Below are 22,183 nucleotides of genomic sequence, written 5' to 3' on the forward strand. Positions count from 1 at the left end.
GAACTACTAAGCAGTTTGAACCTAAGGATCAAAGTCCTGGTATCCTGTTAGTTGTGGATGTGACCTCAAATCCTCTCACGACCTAAAATAAAAACCTTTGTGCTAGTGGTATCATCCCCTGAACTCACGTACAGTTACTAGAAACTAATTACTGTCTTGAAGTAAAGTTGTACTTTGGATAAGTCTCCCCAGCTGCCAGTCACTTCAAAGGGGGCTTCTTATTCTTAGCTGAGGACAGAATTTGACCCTTGTAGACCAGAATTATTTATTCAATAAGGGAAGATGGAAAATGTTGGCACAGAAGAAAGACAAAGGCGGAATCTAGACACTAAACACTGTGGAGCTAGATTTCACTAACTACTGAGTGTTAAATTGGCTGCACTCTCATGGGGATCATGCAGTATTGAAGTGGCCTGTGCAATGCTTGCTGGGCACAAACATTCTACAGTGCAGCTGGGTGGCTAGAGTCAAATTTGAGTAAGGGCCTTAGCTCAGTCCCTGCTCAGTGCTTTAGCCAGTTGCATGGCCAGATCTAGCCTGAGTCCTTCACTGCCTCTAGATCAGTAATTCTCAACCTTCTCAGACTGCTGTACCCCTTTCAGGAGTCTGATTTGTTTTGCATTCCCCAAGTTTCACCTCACTTAAAAACTTCTTGCTTACAAAAATCAGACATAAAAGTGTCACAGCACACTGTTACTGAAAAATTACATACTTTCTCATTTTTACCATATAATTATAAAATAAATTAATTGGAATGTAAATTTTGTACTTATATGTCAGTGTGATAATTGAGTCTGTTTTTAATTGGTGAGCTTTGTTTGAAGCCCAAGTCCTGTTGCTCAGGGCTGAAGCCCTGCTTGCCACCCGCTACTGTTGGCCTGCATTTGCAACCCCCCTAAACCCATCCTGTGGACCCCCTTGGGGACTGCAGTCCCACAGTTTGAGAAATACTGATCTAGTTGAGTACCCTCAGTGGTGCACGTGCCCCTGGTTGAGAACCACGGCTCTGGACTACCAGATACTGCCCTAACTGGCTGGAGAAAGAATGAGCTGGATTAGAACTGAGGCAGAGTTCAAGAGGCTGGCCTTGTCTCATGTTGCTGAAGTTGTTGTGGACATGGTGTGTAGCCTCTTTTCTGGACACCAGACCTGCTGTGGTTTTGCTGAGCAGAGCTGAGGCCACAGCTTAGCTCACTTAACTCCTTCCCCTTCATTCATGTGTAGCTGTTCGAGTGGCTAAGAATAGCAGGGCTTGAACTCATCCATTAAAGGAGCTCCAGTAGCTTTGTTGTGGCTGAGGTTTGCGGAAAGGCACAAATAAAACGGGAGGGAGTTTTGGTTGCAAATAGACCCTGAGATAGGGAAGAAAGATTCTCTTCTCTTTGCATCCAGTCTGGTTTTTATCACATGGTTTAAGGATTCACTTGGAAGAATCATCCCTGTTAAGGATGCATTCATTAAGGACTTGCTTACTTAAACCCTGAAGAAGTTTGAAGTCAATGAAAGAAAATGTAGAAAACTTGTATTTGTGTTTTGTTTTTGATTGGCTTTTTGTGTACAAGGCTAGTAAACAATGGTAGTTAATCAGTTTGACAACTTTCCCCTATGTATTTTGGATCTGTCTTTGCATTTTGAAGTACATATGTGCATGAAAGAGGGCGCCTCCGACCCAAAGACACAAATTAAAATAAATCTGATACATCTTATTTTGTTCTGAAGCTACTTGTCGCAGTGCTCCTTGAAAGTGAAGGCAAAACAAGAACTTTCCATCCCCAGTTGTCTTGGCAGTATTGCCTGATGGATAGAGTAGACGACTTAGGAGATGTGGGTTCTGTTCCTGGCTCTGCCACTAGTCTACTCAGTGACCGTGGGCAGGCTTTCTATGCCTCAGTTTCCCCATCTGTAAAATAGAGATAATGATACTGACCTCCTTTGTAAAATGCTTTGAGATCTATATATTGAAAAGCACTATAGAAGAGAGAGGTGGTATTATTATTACTGGTAGCAGAACACAATTTCTCATGCTGTTTCAGAAGGCTTTGTGATATCTTATACATTTTGAACCACTGGGGAAGATGCTAGCCTTATTAAATGAGATGTATACATAGCAGAGAGGGACATCTTTAATTTTTCGGTGTAGTAGTTAAAGAAGAATCAAAAGTGGAATTCAGCTTCAGCTGGTATCTTTTGCACTGCTGAAAGGTTAATAAGTATTTTGGTTTACTTTATTTTCTGTTGGAAAAAGTTACATTATTTCACCTCCTTATTTTTGGAAGTTGAATGTTAAAAATATAAATTTGTCCTGTATGCTAAATAACCTGAATATATTTTCCCTTTTATGTTCATTTGTTTTGTTTTTTTATTTCCTTGTAAATGTTAATATATATGTATATATTTGGAGCTCTACCAGTAGCTGTAAGTTTGAATTATTGTCCCTGTGAATTTTTATTGATCCTAAACTAGTTCCCTCAGCAGGATGCTTTACATTCTGCATGTTTTGCTTAACCCTTTGTGTGACAGATTGAACTATGTGTACCATAATACAAATAACTAGTTACAGGCTGGCTCTGAAGAATTTCAGTGCTCCTCAGTTATTCTTTAAGCACGATCCAAGCCATGTAGAAGTCAATGGAAAGACTCCCATTGACCACATTGGACTTTGGATCAAGATCATAGATCTTAGGGTGGTTCTGTTATGCTGGTATAATTTGCATTTGGATAAGAGATTAAGAACAAGACACTTAGTGGCGGTTTATGATTTCAAGTCTTTAGTCAAATTACAGCATTCCAGGTTCCTGCTCATGCTATTAACTGTTTGAAATATTTGGAATATAGTGGAATAAACCTGTTTGACTGCATAACTTTATGTCCATTTTGCAATGTGTGCCTTGTATAGTAACTGATTTATTTTTGTAGTCCTTTAAAATTAATACAGATAGATTGTTTGTGCCGTCAATAACTTTTTTAACTATCTCAAACTTGGAGAGGAATAAAATTTTCTCTCAGAATTTGCAATAGATGTCTTTTTAATGTGTATGTGCTAAAAAGTGTACAAAACTTTATACATCATCTACTGTCAGATGATTCTTTGCAATGCCTAGTTTATTTTTCTGATTTCAATAAATGCTTGTAATTCTCATGTCATGCCTCTTGGGTCATCTGCCCCTATCTGGGCCCATGATAGCCCTTACTTTAGAACACTGTTTACTGTGTCTGTGTGTGCACCCCTATATAGACCACTCTGCTTTCAGTTGGTGTTTATAGGGCATTGTTACTTCCTTTGGCCGATTGCTAATGACAGGGCATCATGCGAAGATCATAGTTTGTTAAACAATTTCTGTTCCTGTTATGTTATATATATATATATACACACACATACACACACACACACACACACACAGCTTGCCTTTCTTTCTCTGGAGTAAAAAATGCTTCCCCTCCCCCGCTTCCTTTTCAGACATTGGGGTGATCCTGAGGGAAAAAAACACAGTGAAGATCAGGCATTTTTGTTTTCCCATGAGATAAAGTTGCAGAGATCCACTCCAGGTTGGGGGTATAAGGTTGACCTCCATGAATATACCTCACAGTAAAACAGAAGTGCCTGGTCTTCACTGTGTCTTTTACCTCAGGAAAACTCATGCATGTTGGTTACCCCAAGGTTTTTTTAAAAACATCATTTTTAGCAGTGAGGAGAAGCCCATACAGTCTATTTCAGTAGTTGGTCTTCTAGGAGTATTCTGTTCCCTGAAGTATTACATGTAGGGTGACCAGATGTCCCGATATAATAAGAACAGTCCCGATATTTGGGGCTCTTTCTTATATAGGCTCCTATTACCCCCCCACCCTCTGTCCCAATTTTTCACACCTGCTATCTGGTCACCCTAATTACATGTAAATTGGTAATCTGCTCTGTGATTTAGGGGTGTTGATACAAAAGAGTTTAATTGCCATGAAAGTAAAAGGTAGTCTTTCGTTGGCAGCCTAGTTTGAGATATCAAGGTATCTTTAAGAAGCATACATACTATACAAAGTGTAAATTTCTCACACCAGTAGTTCTATAGCAGTGGTTTTCAACCGTTTTTCATTTGCAGACCCCTAAAAAACTGGAGGTGCAGATCCCTCTGGAAATCTTTGACATAGCCTGTGTATCCCCAGAGGTTGAAAACCACTGTTTCATATCAAGCAAAAAATCATAATTGGATGCTTCAGTGTGGTTTTACATATAATGTGTATCTGCAGCAATTAAGGTGGTCCTTTATTAGCATTTAAAATCATCCTCTTTCCAAATACATATAAGCTTTTAACTTAAGAACTAAATAGTTATGGAGCAAGTTGTATGAAGGTGTTGATGGTGATACTAGAAAAGGCTTCACAATCTTTCAGATTTGGGTGTATACTGTTTTTGCAGGACTGTTTCTTCATAAATCAGTGGTAAAATTAATTCTCTTAAATACGTGAAGATGCATTTTTTTTTGGTAAAATAATAGATGAGTGAAATTTGCTTTATTGGATAGCATGTGATAATTCTCACAAAATCTGGCCGTTCAGTGCATTCAAGAATCTGCAGTAAGGAACTGTGTTGAGATGCCAATGCTCCAGGATCAGCACTAGGTACTTTGGCGCACTAAGCCACTATTATCGTGGTGGTGGTGGTTCTGGTGGTGGTGTCAGGAAGCTGATGGGAGAGGGTGCTTGGGCCAGAGCCATACCGGTGTGGTGGTTCCCGATCTTGGTCAGTATGCTGCTATTCACAAAGGAGCAGTGCTAGGGTACCCTTAAAAGGAGATATTCCAGCTGGTAGCTAAGGTGGGGCCAGGCAGGAGCAGCCTTTTAAAAATAAATAAATAAATAATTTTAGGTGCCATCCTATTTAGCCTACCCCTGACAGCGACCCAGTGATTCCCATAGCACCTACAACATTCCTGATTTAAGCATATGCTGGGTAAGGGCAGGAAAGAAATAATGTTTGTAGAGGTATTAACAGTATGACTGTCTCATCCCCTTAGTTTTTACATTTTAAATAGTAGCCGGATTTGTCTGGCTGTTCGTTGTGACTTTTGTGTGTAGGTGTGTATCTGAACAGTTAATTGAGTCTGATTTTGTTTCTTTATTTTTATGTAGCATTTTTGCAGACACAAGCCGCAGAAAACTAGCATAGAAAAAAGAAAATACCGATAGAGAACTTTGTGATTTTTTTTTTTCTTCACGTGTATCAGATACTTTGTGTGATACGGAAAAATTGTAGCTCTAGGCTGATGCACAAAGGATTATTTAATCCATAATGAAGAAAATGTAAAGGTCAGTTGAACAAAACCAATAGGTAAGTTATTGCTATCAACCTAGAAAAATTAGACTTTTCTGAAAATAGTGGGAAAATATTTGTTAAAATGCCCTAATAGAATGTGCTTCTTTAAGATTATGGTTCTCAAGTTTAGAAACCGCTGATAAATAATATAATGGGTAAAGTTGCCTTGGAAACCACTGTTTTTTAAATTGACTAGCACATAGATGTGGAAATGAGCATTACGATTTTTGTCAGCATGTTCGTTAGTGTTCCAGCTCAAATTTCTCTACCTTTAATTCTATTGAATGAAAATGGTGTGCAGAATGTCAGTTCAAATATGTGCACAATCTTTGTTTCAAAATGATCTTGATAAATGACACATTTTCTTATTCTGCATGTTACCTTCTTAAGGGGGTTCCATTTTCAGCTTACAGTTAAAAACTAATTAATATAAATCAACTTTTTAAACAACTTTTTGTTCTCCATTAACTTCACGACAATTCCAATTTAAACAAACAAGGCTGTTCAGTATCTATAAAAAGAGTTCACTTACATGCTAGAAGGGACATTATTACAGAAAGACCATGCATAAGGCACTATTTTCATAACTAAAACTACTGAATTCTCATGGACTAATATTCTGAAGTTTACCGTTTACACTTGTGAAAGGCTGACTCTGTTTAGATAGCCAGTATATTTAAATGTCTGACATAGGTTCCATTTCACTTCTGTTTCCAAACTGCTTTTCTCTTTCTTCCACGTTATATTCTGTATGCACTCTTTGGGTGTAATCTTGGCCTTACTGAAGTCAGTGGGAGTCTTGCCATTGACTTCAGTGGGGTCAGGATTTCACCGTTGGTGTATTTTGCCTGCTGGTGAAGTTGACGCCTTCTGCTCTGGGGAAACCATAAGCAAAGTTTTCCCTAATACTTTGTGTAGCGATGTGATATAACTACCTTAAGTGGAATACTTTTGTTAGTGCAAGTGTATCATTTTTAAAAAGTAAGATTTGCTTTGTGTTAAGATTTGCATTGTCTAGTTTTCTGTGCTTTTTCCTCTAAAGATGTAGATGTCTGATTCTATAAGCCATAGCGTGCTTTCAGCTCATTTGAAGCAGTGGGCATTGGGGATGCTAAGGATCTTGTAGGGTGATACTGGTAGTTAGCTACTATTTATTTACCATAAACTACTGCACTGAGCTGAATTCTCAAGTAAATTGTCGATCCTTGATATACACTGCTTGAATATATATGAATGGGAAAAATATAGTTTCATGATTTAGAAATAAATCACATTTTATAAAATGTGTTCAATTACATAAAAATATAAACCATATAAAAACAGCATAAGGAATTGCTTCCATTTATTCTCTTTATGGTCAGTTCATTCTCAGACAATGTAGGCTGATTTTTGCCTGGTGTTGGAAGATGCTAATTTGTTCTTTTTTTAATTCACTTGGATTCTAGAACATATTGTGTTCCCAGAACAAGCATTTACAAGTTAGAGATTCATTATGTTTTCTGAAGTGATTTCACTCCTGCTGCATCAAATGTGTGAAACTGCTTCCAGATTAACGTGGGACTACTGGTTTACAAACGGAATGCTTAATTATTATTCTGGCTATTGAAGAAAGTTTACAGTAGGAGTAGTGGTACATGGACTGCTTTGATAATGGTTATACATTCGCTGAAGTTGAATTCTCCGTTTTTGTAATTCCCTACAAACAAAAGATATGTTGACGATGGCAATATAATTTTTCTAGTTGGGCACCTTAATTCTTTTTGAGTATTGGATGTTTTACTTATGTTGATTGTTTCTCTTCCTTTCCATCATAAAACGTTCCAAAATTCCTGCACTTCTCTGCAGCAGTCACATTTTGAAACCACTATGAACTAAGATATTAGGTTTACCAAAACCATAACTGGAAATAGCAAATCCAGTAAGGTGGTGTGTCTGGTAGTGAAGGCAATTGTACTTCAATGATACACAAGTAAGGATTTCAAGGACTTCTTTTATTTAATTGGGTAGTTAAGATTGGAGAAAATGAGGTGATTTGAATGCATGGCAGAACCTTTTAGAGGTTACTAGCTTCAAGATTTCAGCAGGTTTTTGTGGTGTCTATATTATCTATCTCCATGGCATCTGAGCATTAGTGCAACACCTCTGCACCCTACTTTCTTTTCTAGTTAACAAAACAACTTACTTTTCCTCTAAGATGTTTCTTTTACTGTTTTCTGTGCCTCCTCTCCTGCATTGTGGTGAAACAGAAAGATGGGCTGCTCTTTACGTGGCCACATTGAGGGAGTACATGTGAATTTAATGAAAGAACAAGTGATAGACTAATTGCACTAAAAAGGTTGGCAACATCACTGATGGAAGTTTTTAAAAGCAAATCTGCTGCTTTTCTGTCCATCCTTATGAGAGAAGTCATTTATTTCTAGGCTGTGGTTCAGGAAGTTCTTAATCCCTCAAGTCAGGAGGCATGCCTTGGCATGTATTTCAATACAGATGAACTCACTTACTTACTTTTCCCCTTGCCTCTGCCACAAATATGTTGCAAAACTGATTGATAAACCTTATTGGCAGGAGCTGTTCACATGAGGTAATATACTTGAGTCATCCAAGAGTATTCTGCTTGCCTTTTTCTTTCATTCTTTAAGTACATAGATGGATCTAGTGACTTATCCTCTTGCTGTTTCTCACACTGACACAATGTTACGAGTTAGACTATTACTAGTGGATGCATGTCATATAGACCTGATGCTTTGGCATGGATGTATGCTACCACTGATGTGTACTACTCTTATGGAATCTGAGTTTATCTTCACTATATCTTGAGCGTTTTTCGTAACTTGAGTTCTGTCCACACACAAACCTTTGGGTGTGGTGGTGCTTTTAACTCAAGTTGTTTGGCCTATCAAGGGGTACAGGCTACAGTTCAAGTTAGCACAACTTGTTAGTTGCTAACATGACTTTTCTGCAGTGTGGATGCTAGCTCTGCTTGAGTGCTGGTACTCCTCCAATGCCTTCCCACATTTCTTACCACGTACCCAGAAAGGACGGACAAGTTCTCCTGCAGTTCACTGGGAAATAATTCCTAGAGTACCTCATCTTAGTGCATTGCAAAGAACCATGGGATATGGTCCAGAAGTCTGAATGCCACACAGTGTGGATGCAGCAGCTTGACTGTTACTTCACAGCATGATCCCTCTTACTCAGACTAGGCTACCTCGAAGTAATTGGAGTTACAGATACTCTCTTGAGTTAACTCTGCTGGGAAAACATAACCTATAGGTGTGTCCCCAGAACTGGACTAAGATATCGCAGCCTTTGTGACAGCAGTGGGCAAATTGGACTCCCAGATTATTGGGACCAAAGTTCTGAGCAGTGCTCTTGAGGGTTGTTTTAACCCTTTCAAGAGCATTTCTGGAAAATGTTCCTGGAGCTATCTACTGCATAGCCTTTCCCTCTGACTTGCTAAGTAGAAAGAAGTGGCTATGTGATTTTATCAAAACTGTTTCTGTATTGTTTCATCCTAAATGCAGAATGAAATGCATCATGCTATTGTTGAGGTAGGGTCAGGGAAGCAGACTGTAACTAATTTGACATGCAGTCAGTAAATAATTTGGACTAAGAGGTGTGGTTTTTTTTTTTTTTTTTTTTTTTAAAGCATCTAATGATTTTTGGGTGTCTCAGTTTTCAGGTGCCTAACTTGAGACACCGTAAAGAGGCCTGATTTTCAGTAAGTGCTTTTACAGGGACCCAACCTTTATAATAAAGTCAAACCTCTATAAATATGTGCACTGCAGAGGAGCCCAGACACCAAGATATGAAACCCAGCCTTGTTGGTGACTTTTCTACTGAACTCCTGAGAGTCCCATCCATATAGGCCCACCTTGGAGGGAACAGGCAAATAATTTAACTTTTTTGCTTCTAATCTTAGATTTGCAGTTTTTCTTTCCATGTTCCTTTATACTGTTGAGAGAATGATATTCTTGTTTACAATATGTATCTAGATGATGTTTGTTATCATTAGAACACACACAAAGACCAACGCTTGTTTAAAAATGGCTTTCTGACTGTTAGTTCTCAGTTCATTATATCATAGAATATCAGGGTTGGAAGGGACATCAGAAGGTCATCTAGTCCAACCCCCTGCTCAAAGCAGGACCAATCCCCAATTTTTGCCCCAGATCCCTAAGTGGCCGCCTCAAGGATGGAACTCACAACCCTGGGTTTAGCTGGCCAATGCTCAAACCACTGAGCTATCCCTCCCCGTCAATTGGAACTAGGAGGCATGGTGATTTGGAACTGAGTGACCTTATTCAACATGTCTTTAAAACATCTGTACCGTGTCCTTCTCCCATACTATTGAAGAGACTGAAGTACCTTTGTCTAGCACAGGGGTCGGCAAGCTATGGCACGCTTGCCAAACATGGCACATGAGCCAATTTTTAATGGCACGCTGCTGCCTGCCGGACCCAGGCAGACAGCAGCGTGCTACTAAAAATCCTGCCAGGCCCGGCCTGCTCTTTTCCACCCACCGCGCTCTCCTTGCAGGGCAGGCAAGCTTCCCCCTCCCCCTGCTTCTTCCCCCACAGTGCGGCGTTCCTGTCCCTCCTCTCCCTCCCTGTGGCCGATCGGCTGACGGCCCTTGCTACGGAGGGGGAGAGGTGAAAGTGGGGGAGACATAAAAGCGGAGCTGCAGTGCCTCTCTCTGCTCCGGGGACCTTAGGGAAGGGGGGTGGAATCAGGGCATATCCCCTCCAGCCCCCTGCTGTGAGCCGCTCAGGGCAGGGGGCTGGGAGCACCCCCACGACCTCAGCCCACACCCCCAGCCCCGTGCCCTGACCCCTGCACCCCCCCAACCCCAGCCCTTACTCTGGCACCCCCCACGCATACCCAGCCCCCTGCCCTGACTCCTGTACCCCCCACACATACCCCCACACCCTATGCCTTGACTCTTGCACCCCCCACATCCCTACTCCCACCCTGAGCACCAAATGGGAGCTCCTGCAACCCCCCCCCCATTCCCACCTGCACCCCTCGCACCAAATGCGAGCTGCCCAGGTTAGCGCTCCACAGCCAAACCTCCTGCCCCAACCCTGAGCCCCCTCCTTCGTTCTAGCTCCTGGCCAGATCCTGCACCCCAACCCCCAGCCTTCTCCTTCACCCTCAGCCCTGTTCTCAGCACACTCCCACCCTCATCTCAGGGCAGAGAGGGGAAGAGAATGGCTAGAACCAGGGAGAAGGTAGGTACCCACTCTATGTGGGCAGGGCTGGGATCCCAGGCCAGCAGCGAGCTGACGGGGGCCGGCAACCAGGGCCCTGGCTGGCAGTAGCAGGTGGACGGAACCCTAGACAGACAGTGGGCTGAGCTGCTCAGCCCACTGCCAGTCTGGGGTCCTGGCTGCTGGCCCCGCTCAGCCCACTGCCAGTCTGGGGTTCTGGATCCTGCCCCTTGCCAGCTGGGGTCCCGGCTGCAGGCCCCGCTCAGCCTGCTGCCGCCCTAGGTGAATGGAACCCCAGACCGGCAACGGGCTGAGTGTGCCAGCGGCGTAAGATCAGCATTTTAATTTAATTTTAAATGAAGCTTCTTAAACATTTTGAAAACCTTGTTTACATATGACAATAGTTTAGTTATACAATATATAGACTTAGAGAGAGAGAGACCTTCTAAAAAATGTTAATGTATTATTGGCACGCAAAACCTTAAATTAAAGTGAATAACTGAAGACTCGGCACACCACTTCTAAAAGGTTGCTGACCCCTGGTCTAGCAGATGGCTAGATAGGAAATAAATAAACATGTATATGGAGATGTACAGTATATTTTTAGATGTCTAGTCTAATCATATTTACAGGATTATACAAATCACACTCCTCTGTCACTCAAGATTATTTCTGCAGGTGCTTGACAAAGTTGTCATTATCAAAAGCAATTACATATACTCAGTTTAAGAGAACAGACATTGAGATCATAAGATCTATTGTAGTTGGAGAAGGAAAAGATTTACTAGATTATAATATCGTGTCATTCACTATACCCTGCCAAGTTTCCTAAAAGGGCAGAAAATTATGATTTCATACAAAGCTTTAAACTTTTACTATTCCAAATCTCACTATGGAGTCAGTTCCATTCATGTAGGGCATGGACAAAACACTTTCCTATCCAAACAACTTTGACTGACTTCTAGTTACTGCTCCATTCTCACTCAGCCCATATTTTTTCTTATGTGAGTGAAGCTCTGCTGGTCCTGAGGAAAAATGGGTAGGTTACGCCTATTTAGGATTTAGAGACAGTCCTGCATTCAAACACTGTTCTCTAAGAATGTCTGACACACAATCCTAGTCTTCTGTCTCAACAGCTAGGAGGTGGAGTCCTGCACTTCAAATCTACCCTTCTTCACTTCTTTTTGAACTACTGTGTCTTGTCTGTTGCCTTTACCACTGCCGCCCCTTGGTGGTTTGTTGACCATCAGTGACCCCTCTCTGCAGCATGGCTAGATATAACAAGCATTCATTGTCTGTTAGGCCACTATTCTTCTTGCATATCATTCTTGGGTGGCAATCGGGGGGTGCAATCAGAATTTTCCTAAGAAGGTTACTTTCCATGTCCTCATTGAGCTGCCGTATCCCTTTCTGGAGTGAGCCTGGAAGTGGAAGAGGCAGTATGAGGAGATGGCGGCCTTGGGTTCTGGAAAGCAGGAAGCTGGGTCCAGGAGAGCCCCAGGGGCTGCAGTCCGAGGAGGAAGCCACCTTCCCCATCTCCAGGTCCCCTCTCCTCCCTCTTTCCATGCCGGAGAATCTGGAGAGACCATGAATTTGTGATAGCCTATGGCAGAGGAGGTCCCCGGCTCTGCCTCCTTGCCCTCATTTATGCCCCGGGTGGCAGATTAGAGTGCAATCCTGTTGGGCAAATGGGGTTGTAAAAAGGAGCTGGACAATGAGGAAGGATAGCTAGTGGTGGTCTTTGCAAAAAGGGAAAAAAAGGCGAATTTGTTTGCAAAGCATACTCAGTGGCTAGTTCTGGGCTGGAGTTCACCTGTCAAACAGTAGTAGTGGGAAGTTTTAGTTGTGCTTAGGATTTTTATGGCAAAAGCAGCTGCTTCTGCTCATAAGTACTTGCCTACAGTTGAGATAGGTACTAGGTGTGTAAATTATTAAGTACATTTAAATATTTCTATACACTTTCCTCACTTATTTTCCTCTAACACACACACTTCCCAAGGATTTTTGCTCCTATCTTCTTCCTGACTTTCTGTACTGATAATATTACAACCAAAATCATTAATCTAATATATTATCCCCAAATATTATATGCTCAGCACCAATTCTAATTGTAATTAGTGCTTTATTCTAGACAGTCTAAATTCTAACATGGGTGAAACATAATAATTTTACTCTCTTTTCTTTTTTATAGAATAAAAAATGGCATTTCGTAAGGTAGTAAAAGGAACTGTTCTCATTGGAGGAGGTGCCATAGCAACAGTTTTTGGCCTCTCTCAATTTTCTCAGTATAGAAACAAACACGTAAGTATTAATTACGATTTCTGATAAAATATGAAACTTAAAATCTGCTAAAGCGTATGTTAGGTTTATATGAATAGCTTTGTTTGGATATGAATGCCAAGGGCCTCTGAGCTTGATTTGGTTGGAACTAATTTAGAGTACTATATTAATGATGTTTCATTGCTGTAAATCTTTGAACAGTAAGAAAACATGGACATATTCTCGTAATCGTTTTAACATTGACGCTTTAAACTTCCCATAAAAATGCGTTTGAAAACTTCCTCATCTCCTGTTGAGTTCATGTGGGGTAGGTTTTTCTTCACCAGTACGGGTAACAGAATAGAGCAGGCCAATATTTTCAAACTCAGGCTTGTCTACATGATCCCTGGTGCACACTAAAGGTTCCCTAGTGCGCTCTAATGTAGTACCGATTAAAACAGCACTGTGTTAAAATGCACCAGCAGGATCTACGTGGACCAATTAATGTGTGACTCGTTAGTGCACTTTAGAAATGACATCCCTGTAGAGTGTATTACCCCATGTGTGTAGATGAGCCCTGTTCAGCAATCAGATAAGCAATTAAGTGGTTTGATTTTCATGGGTGCTGAATATTCCCAGTTCTCTCTTGCTTCAGAATGGGAGTCCTGGCTGCTCAGCACCTCTGAAAATCAGGCCACTTACTTTGGGGACTGGGTCCAATTCCCACTGAACTTAATACAAAGATTTCTGTTGACTTCCATGGTTAGGTGCTTAAATTTAGGCACCCATCTTTGAAAACTTTGGTCATTGTCAAAATCCAAGAGGCAGAACAGACTCCTTTCCTCCTGTTAATTAAAATGTTGACAAAACAAAATCCTACAGTGGGAAAGGCTGTCTGTAAGGGTACTTTTGGACAAAACAGAGACATTAAAAAAAACAAAACAACCCAGTGGGTTGCTGGTTTCACTTTGTGGATCGATTCCTAATATTGTAGGAAATGGTTGCATTTTCTCCTTTCCTAAAAGGAGGAGCAGAGCTATTGGCCTCTTCCCTCTTTCCCCAAGGAGGCTCAGGAGTGGAGCCAGTATGGGAGTGCTTGTGTGAAGAGAGGGGTTATGGGGTGTTTAGACTGGTCTTCAGCAGAGCTGGTGGTGACTAAGTACCAGTCAGCACAATCCACTCACCACTTTGCCTTCTATGCAGATAATTGTGTACAGTAACTGGCTTTGTGCAGTCCTATGGATTTATAAATATTCTGGCCTGGCCTGGGCATCTGTGGATGTAGAAATTTGCCTGGTGGGCTTGTCCTTAGTGCGGGTTGCAAGCCTGGCAGTTCCCCTTTTCAGAGTCTCTGCCATTCACCAACTTTCTGTTAACTCTGCTCAGTCTGAGTAGGTAGAGTGGGCAGCGCTCTGATCCCACTAGCCCCAGTCTGGGCTTGAAAATAGAGCCTGATCCCTAGAAATCCTTTTGGATTATATCCAATTCATTTAGCAAGGTGACTGGGTGCTAAATTTGTATATTGTTTTTCACAATATATGTGTAGCCAGCTGCTTGCTTTAACCTGCTTGCAATATAATAGCTTGCCATGGACAATTAACATCTCATCTTTTACTGTATGTTAATTTTAAATTTTCTTGATTTGAATGATAAAATAAGATCTGGTTTCGGTTTTAATGGTCTAATGCAGGAGCAACAATAGTTGACTGTAGACAGCTTTCATTTAGTACCAGGAATACTTTGTATTAATCCAGAAACTTTTCTGTGTGTGTGTGTGTATATATATATAAAAAGAAATAGTAGAATGGGTGCAGGAATAAGATTGTGACCCATGACATGAGTAAAGTTGGAAAAAGGATAGTCCTGGATCCTTGTAACTTCAGATATAGTGTAACAGAAAGTATATTGTAAAATAGCACATTTGGATCGTATGTTCAGTTCAACTGCTGCATCTGTCTTATACTAGTTGGTGTTTATGTTCCAAAGATTCCCTGGGGTCTTTATCAGGAGTCTGCCTGAATTAGTATACTGTAACGTATTAAAGCTTAGACCTTCAAATAAACCAAATACATAGGATGCTAATACCAGTCAGGATTGTAACTAGAGCCAAGCAAATTTTTTGGGGCAGAGAAATGTCACTAGGAAAAAAAACCTGATCTCCCCTCCCCCTCTCCCCCAAGTTGATATATTTTAATTCTTCATTTTGAAACAACTTAGTGTTTTCAAGTTTGACAGTAACAAACAGAACACAAATGGTAGAAAACGCTCAAAGAATCAAATTGACTAGAAAATCTAAAATATTTAATTCTGAGTCTACTGGAAAATTTTGTTGGATTCAAAACAATTTTTCTGAGTTTAGAAGAAAATTTGGTTTCTATTGAAATTGAATGAGATTATTTATATATATAACTCCCCCCCCCACCCCATTTTGGAAGAAAAACCAGACCAAAAAATCCATTTTTCACTCAGCTCTAATTGTAACAGATTAATTACATACATGGATTTTTATGAAATTGATGTTCCAAAATTCAGGGAATTGCTCCCTTCTCCATTAAAACTCGAAATCATATGGAAATCTATTTTCTGGGATGGATGTGACCCTAATGGCCAAGTGAAACATTGGCTTGTGACCTGATCTGTGAAGCTAATGCAAACTGTGGGGTCGTCCTAAAAAACTTCTCTGAAAAATTCTAGCATATTTATAAGCAAGGAGTGTGGCAAATGAACAACATATAATTTTTCATGCTTCCATGTTGTAGTAACTTGCACATTTGCTCTGTGATGTCCTTAAAAATTACTTCCTTAAACACCCAATGGAGGGCAGCAGGTGGGACATAACTGGAGGGATTGGCACAATGGAGAACAGCTCATTTACAGTGTTGACATATCTAAGCTGTGAGCATATCCCACAGCAAAACTGTCCTCTCTTTAATAATGCCTGCCAGTCAAATATATGGTAGGGCAAAGTATCTTCCCATCTACAAGAACCAGGAAAAGATGTTGCCCCAAGACGCATACTAATTGGCTACATATTGTAGTAAATCTATGGCTTTTTCAAAAATGGAATTTATCACACAGTCAGACAGAAAACCTAAATTAATATGCATATGGATTTCCCCTTATCTGTAAGCATGACCTCATTTACTCTGTGGCAAGTTGTACCTCAGTGCTATAGCAAGGACTCGGAATTCTGTGGCACTCTGATGTGGCAAACTGAAATGTCTGCGGCAGCCAGCATCAAGTTGAACATGAACAAATTGAGGTCTTTAATATGAAAAGAAATAAGACAATCAGTACAGCAGCTCTTGTTAATTTTGATACAAAATGTTTTACATTTACATTTTACATTGTTTCCCACATTCAGTGTTTCAAATTTTTGTATTGAAATCACACAGCTGCACCATAGAAATTGTCAGGTGGAAGCTAGAGGCTTTGGCAGCTGGGTTGGGGAGATTTGGGGCTTTTGGAACTTGAGAAGTTGTGGGAGGACGTTTTAAATTCTTAATGAGCACATTAGCTGCCTAAAATTTCTGCTAAAAAATAATCTGCAATGGTAGTTTATTTTGGCACTTAAATTAGCACAATTAGGTTTCAGAGTCAACATGAATGAGGCAGTTAACCTCAACTATGTTTACAGACTGCCTACAGATTCACGAAGAAATTCTTCAGTGGTTTATGTGCTGTTCATGGTTTTCTTCACAACCATTGGCAATAGGAAAAATAATTTAACCCTCCCCTGTCACATTCTGGAGCACAATTACCCAGTAAAGAATGGTATTAGGAGTAAATTCTGTAGCTATAGTATCACGGAATAACTGTGGTCCTGGGAAAATTGCACAAAAAGCTGCTGCAAGTGATTCCCTCTTCTTTTTCAAACCATCACTGTATAAGCATTGCTTTGTGCAGCAAAAGACAAATTAATCACCTGGCTTAACTCATGGACATGGAGCTGCTTTGTAATAATTTCTGAATATTGGTCACTAGGATATTTCCTGTATGAATATATTGGTTTAGTTTAATAGTAGGCTCTGAGGAAACAAGAGGGAGGACACTGGCTCAAGATAAGGCACACCAAGTAAACACTTAAAGGTTGTTACAGGACAGTGGGAAAGCCATTGGCTCAGAGGATACTGGTGCAACCTCCTGGGCAGCCTACCGAACTTGTTTGGAGAAGCAGGGCCAAAAGTCCAGGAACTGAGGGACATAGAACTTGGGCTGGATAAAACCAGCCTGTTTCTAGAGAGCAAAGTTGTTGGGGAGCTCTTCAGACTAAGGCAGGCATCTGCTGGGACATCTGAAGCAGCTAGGCCTGTCTAAGCTACTGTCCGCAGATGGGGAGTCTATAGGTAAGATAGACATGCATGTAGACAGTTTTAAAAAAATCCTTTTTTCCCCATCCTGTGTTTTTCCCAGCTATTGGAAAGAAACGATACTTTGTTTTCAGAACACTTCTGGTCACTGTATTCACCACTGGGCATAGACTCCTGAAGGGAAGAACTGCTGGCATTGAACCCAGTTGCACCCACTGGTTATGCACAGGTGATATTCTAGGTTCTGAAGCCTAGGGCCCAGTCTGAGAGTTGGAGAATTGCAGAATTCAACCCTAGGAGAGGGAGATGCATGAGGCCTGACACCTGAGGGGGTTGTACTCCGAGACCAGAATGGAGGTAGAGGTGCAGCTAACCTTGTAACTGTGTTGCTGACCGTCACAAATGGAACCACAGATGTGGCCTGTATTGAAGATATTGACTAGATTTTCTTTCCTTGTGGCTGGCTCACTCTCTGGTTTTTCTCATGCCTTTAGGGTAACATTTCCTTCCTTTAAAGCAGTTCTTTCTGCTATTGTGATGTCTGCCATTTTGGTCAACACACTGGGGTTGCACCAGGGATCCCAGAGCTAAAAGCATGAGTTTCTGCAGCTTGAGTTAAAGACCAAGGCCCTGTATGTATGACTTGTAAGAGACTTGCATTCTCTGTCGAGCTGGCACAGAGGCTGATGTGTAATAAACAATGACCATTACACTATGAGGGTATGTGAATCTGGATGGGGCTAATAGGGTCACTCTATTAGGGTGAATATTTTGCTTGGAAAAGGAAACAGATTTTTTTTAATCTTACTCTTACCAAATGATGGCATCTTACCAAACCTATGAGTTTGATGTAAACCTACCTAGAGATAATACAGGGAAAATTATCATCAGAAATGCTTACTTTACAATTACTAGATTATTTTAGAACTCCAAATTCAGGCCACCAAACTAAATTTGTTCTCCCAAAGAATATAATCAAAACCATTCAAGGAACTCTTCCCTGAGAAATTGTAGATATAAACAGCAATCGCTTATTTCGGTAAACACAAGTGTTTGCCGCCAAACGAATAACATTATTGCAGATGGAATCCCTGTATGCAGCTTTCCTTCGGTCTCCCATTTACTTGACAGCAAGATGAATCACTGTCAATTTCGAGTGCGCCAGGCACCCTGCTGTATGTACACTAATATGGTATCTGTTTAGAACTTTATATCAAAGGATCTATTCTTTTACCTGGGTATAGCTGTGAAAATATTCAGCTGTACACACTGACTGTCCCCCTTTGAGTGCTGAGTCTTGTTTTTCTGGCAATATTATGTCCAGCTGAACATGTTGAAATTGATACAACTCTTTTGGTGAAGGGAGGGTGATAATGGTTAAAGGTTCTTACCTTGTCTATTGTACAGAACTAATTTAATGAGGGGGAATTTTTGAATTAAAAAAATAAAACGAACTTGCATGTACTGTAGAGACATGAATATAAATAGTAGCGGATAGCTAGAAATGGACACATTTCTGACGCATTCAACCATCCATACAATTTGGTTCATCTGTCATTCTGTGGCCCCATTTTAGCAAATCACTTAACTTTAAGCATGTGAGTAGTCCCATTTAAAGCTAAGCATATGCTTAAGTGCCTTGCTGAATTGAGGCCTCCAGTCAGAATTACAGATAAGAAGGTAACTTTTTGTTTCATGTGGCGGACAGCTACAGAACTGGACCCTAAATATAATAAAATTCAGTGGGTAATAGACCTTAGCTAGAGTGAAGTGAAGCTTGCTGATAAAATTTCAATGACACACATCTAAGTGAGAGATTCCGCACTCCCAGCTCTACTTTGTGTAAAAGATGGAAGCTGCAGTGAATCCTACTGGTTCATTAAAGGTACCGTGGAATAGCATTGTATCAGAAACGGAACCAGAAGCCAGGATTTTGTCTCCTTCCTGCCCCCAAGAATAGATTTGGCTTTAAAGAAAATGTCATATTAAAAAAATCAAACTGGTGAATCTTTGTTTGCACAGTTACAATTCACATTGCTTTTATTTAAAATGTATTGATCTGATTTGTGTTTGACATGTGTAGCAACTGGTTAGCTAAAAGCAGTTTGTAATGTAAAAGCAGGGGAAATATTTTAGGTTGAGTGGGCCATTATAATTTCTCAAAATTAGGTTGTGAAATAGGCACATTAATTTTTACTTGACTTAGAGGAGGTATACAAATATGGTTAGTACCTCCTTAATTATAATAAATAGAATATGAAGCAATTTTACTTTAGCTACTCCATTGATTGACTCGCATAATACACCAGCAACCTTTCATTCTCTTATGTATTAAGTAATTTGCATGAAACCCTACACACTATGCTCAAATTAATACTGTACATGATTACAGGACAACCTGATTGTTAATTGCCTGTGGTCTTTAAATACGCACTTCTTTCAGCAGTAGACACTAATTATTAGATCTTGTTTTCTGTTGCACCAGTAGTGACAACTGTGTAGAACATTTAAAAAAAATTTGCAAGTCTAATAAGGGTTTAAACATAGGGAGAAAGTGATCTAATCATTTTGAGTGGAAGCTATCCAAGGTTCATAAACCATGGAAGGCTGTAGATCGGGCTTCGGTCTAGTCAGTAGCTCACCTTGGGGATGTCGTGTAAACCATTATTTAGTCTTACACCCACGGGGATGTGTAGCAGAGAACTATAAGGCAAACAATAAACTATTTGTTAAAGGGACACCGAAGGTTGACATGCCTAAAGCTTAACATATTTAAAATATCATTGTATTTTAATTGTCCTTCAGATCATGAAAATATCTGTCATGTGCCTTTATTTTTTTCTTTAGAAGTTTTATAGGGAGGCCTTGCTCTGAGTCATTTCTACTACCACAGAGCTGATTGGCCACTTCAGAAAACTGTACCATTTGGTTGGTTATCTCAGGGAACCCTGCTCATCAGGATTAGGGATGAAAGATGTCTCTAACAGCTATAATTCACAGGCAATAGAGCAGGAGACAATGAAGCTATTTTCTAAAATTGAGCAATTTGTGTAATTCAGTGCATTTAAAAAAAGATGTGCCTTCATGTTTGGAGGTCATAGGCGTGGTCTACATGGTGAAATTGTCATGCTATTGTCACTTATAACTATATTGATTATAGGGCATTGAGGAAAGGCAGATACAAAGCATCTCAGCAAGTGGGAAGGGGTGGAAAAGCAGCATAATAGACAAGAACAGCTGCTCTGCAATGGTGGTAAGAAGATAGTATTTTGTAACTTAACCTAAACGCAAGTAACGTGTGCTGAGCTGTTAGAGAGTGAAGACCAATTAGATCTACTAGACTACACTCCATTGCAGGGTTGTTACCTACTATATGCATATACTTCAGTGCATTGTCCAATAAATTCTAAATATCTGTGGGTTTCAACCATTTCTTTTGGAAGAATATTCCATAATCCAGCATTTCCCAAACTGTGTTCTGCACAATGTGAATAGGTGTTCCGTGAAAGAATCGTAATTTAAAAAAAAAGGGTCTTGCACTTGATTTTTTACTACTTTATACGTGCTTTCCAGTTAGAAATTATTAGTTCAAGTTATTTTAAATTTGTATTTTTTTTGTTTTATAAAATAAAATATATTTGAGCATAAATAACACAATTTTTTAATTTGAAAACCGAACGACTACAAAATAATATTAGACGTGTTCCGTAAATATATACCAGGTGTTCCGTGGCCAAAAAAGTTTGGGAAACGCTGCCATAATCTGTTAGGAAACTCTTACAATGTTCAGCCTAAATTTTCTCCTTGTTCACTTTAATCAATTTCAGTACTAGCCGCACCCACTTGTATTACCTTAATCAATTCTTTTGTCCTTGGCCTTTACCCCTCTGCAAAAACTTATAAGATATGTCTACGCTGCAGTCAGAGGAGTGGCTGACTTTTGATCTATCTAGCTCAAGTTACAAATGCAGTGAAGCTGCGGCAATGTGGGTGACTGCTTGAGTACATACTTGGAATCTGGAGTGGGCTTGTACACCCCATGCTGACTCAGCTTCACTGCTATTGTTACTCGAGCTATCAAAATTAGAGATAACTTTGGTATGTCTACATTTGCTGCAGTCACACTTCTGAGTGAAGTGTTGATTTTACCATAGGCAGTTTTGTGGCATACATGTTTTTCAGCAGATTGAGAAAAAAGATATGGGGTCTCTTAATTTATTTTCTTCTACTGCTAATCATTTACTCCTGCTCCCACATAAACATGAGTTTATTTTAAAATCAAAGTCATGATGCTTTACAATGTTAAAAATTAATTAAAATTTTGTAAAGCCCTCTGAAACCAAAAAGCAACGTCTGACCTAAACAAACAAAATGACATTACTTTTGACACCCCTATTTGTCTAATTTAGTTTGTAAGTATATTGAAGGAGGGATTATGTACTCGAACCTCGGTGGTCCTAAAAGATGAGCTGAAGCAGGGGATGGGGAAACATCTTTTTTTTCAAAAAAAAAAAAAAAAAAAAAAAAAAAAAATAGCCAGAGCACAAAGTGTTGTGGCCTAGAGCTGAGTGTGTGTGGAAGGGGAGAGGAGTCATAGTGTTGACTACACAGGCTTTACATCACTGGGAAAAGCGTATGGCAACTTTAAACTGGTACTGCAAAGGGCTCTTACCTTGCATGAGGATGGAACCCTCTATCTTTAAGTGACACGTACATCCTCTGGTGATGGAGAAATAGTAATATTATTCTTTCAGATTCAGCTTTGGTAGACTGAATCCCTTTGCTGAATTGTGCATGTGTTTAGCTAGCTGTTTCCTAACTTTTTACTTATATAAATAGAACTTTAATGAAGTACGAGGCTGAACATATTCAGCCGATAGGGAGGAGTGAATTTTTGGAAAGGGTCAGCAAAGTTACTGACTCCAGCAAAGGGTCAGCAAAGTTACTGTTTCTAAGTTCTGATGCTTCACTTTCTGAAGAAAAAAGTGTTGTCACCTCACTTATATAAACTATTCTGCATATTACTTTCCTATTTATTTCTACTGTCTTTTATTCATTGTGCAAAAAATATAGCAATTCCAATATTGGAAACTGAATAG

The 22,183-nt window shown here is 40.1% G+C and overlaps 1 protein-coding gene across 14 annotated transcripts in view; it reads left to right on the forward strand.

Annotated features, from left to right (window-relative positions):
* The window catches only part of GPD2 (glycerol-3-phosphate dehydrogenase 2), a 118,636-nt gene that overhangs the window by 13,802 nt on the left and 82,651 nt on the right, over positions 1–22,183 (forward strand). For 8 of the 14 annotated variants that reach the window (XM_027819013.3, XM_043524797.1, XM_027819011.3 and 5 more), the window contains one exon: positions 12,707–12,816. The exons of 3 other annotated variants lie outside the window; for them this stretch is intronic. In XM_027819013.3, the coding sequence (XP_027674814.1) occupies positions 12,715–12,816 (102 nt within the window). In that variant the 5' untranslated portion in view covers positions 12,707–12,714. Of the gene's footprint in view, positions 1–2,036; positions 2,042–5,153; positions 5,299–12,706; positions 12,817–22,183 lie in introns of those variants that run through there. 3 more of the 14 variants (XM_037913043.1, XM_043524795.1, XM_037913046.2) reach the window with 3 other exon arrangements.

Source organism: Chelonia mydas, chromosome 11, assembly GCF_015237465.2.
Source record: "Chelonia mydas isolate rCheMyd1 chromosome 11, rCheMyd1.pri.v2, whole genome shotgun sequence".
Taxonomy (NCBI): domain Eukaryota; kingdom Metazoa; phylum Chordata; order Testudines; family Cheloniidae; genus Chelonia; species Chelonia mydas.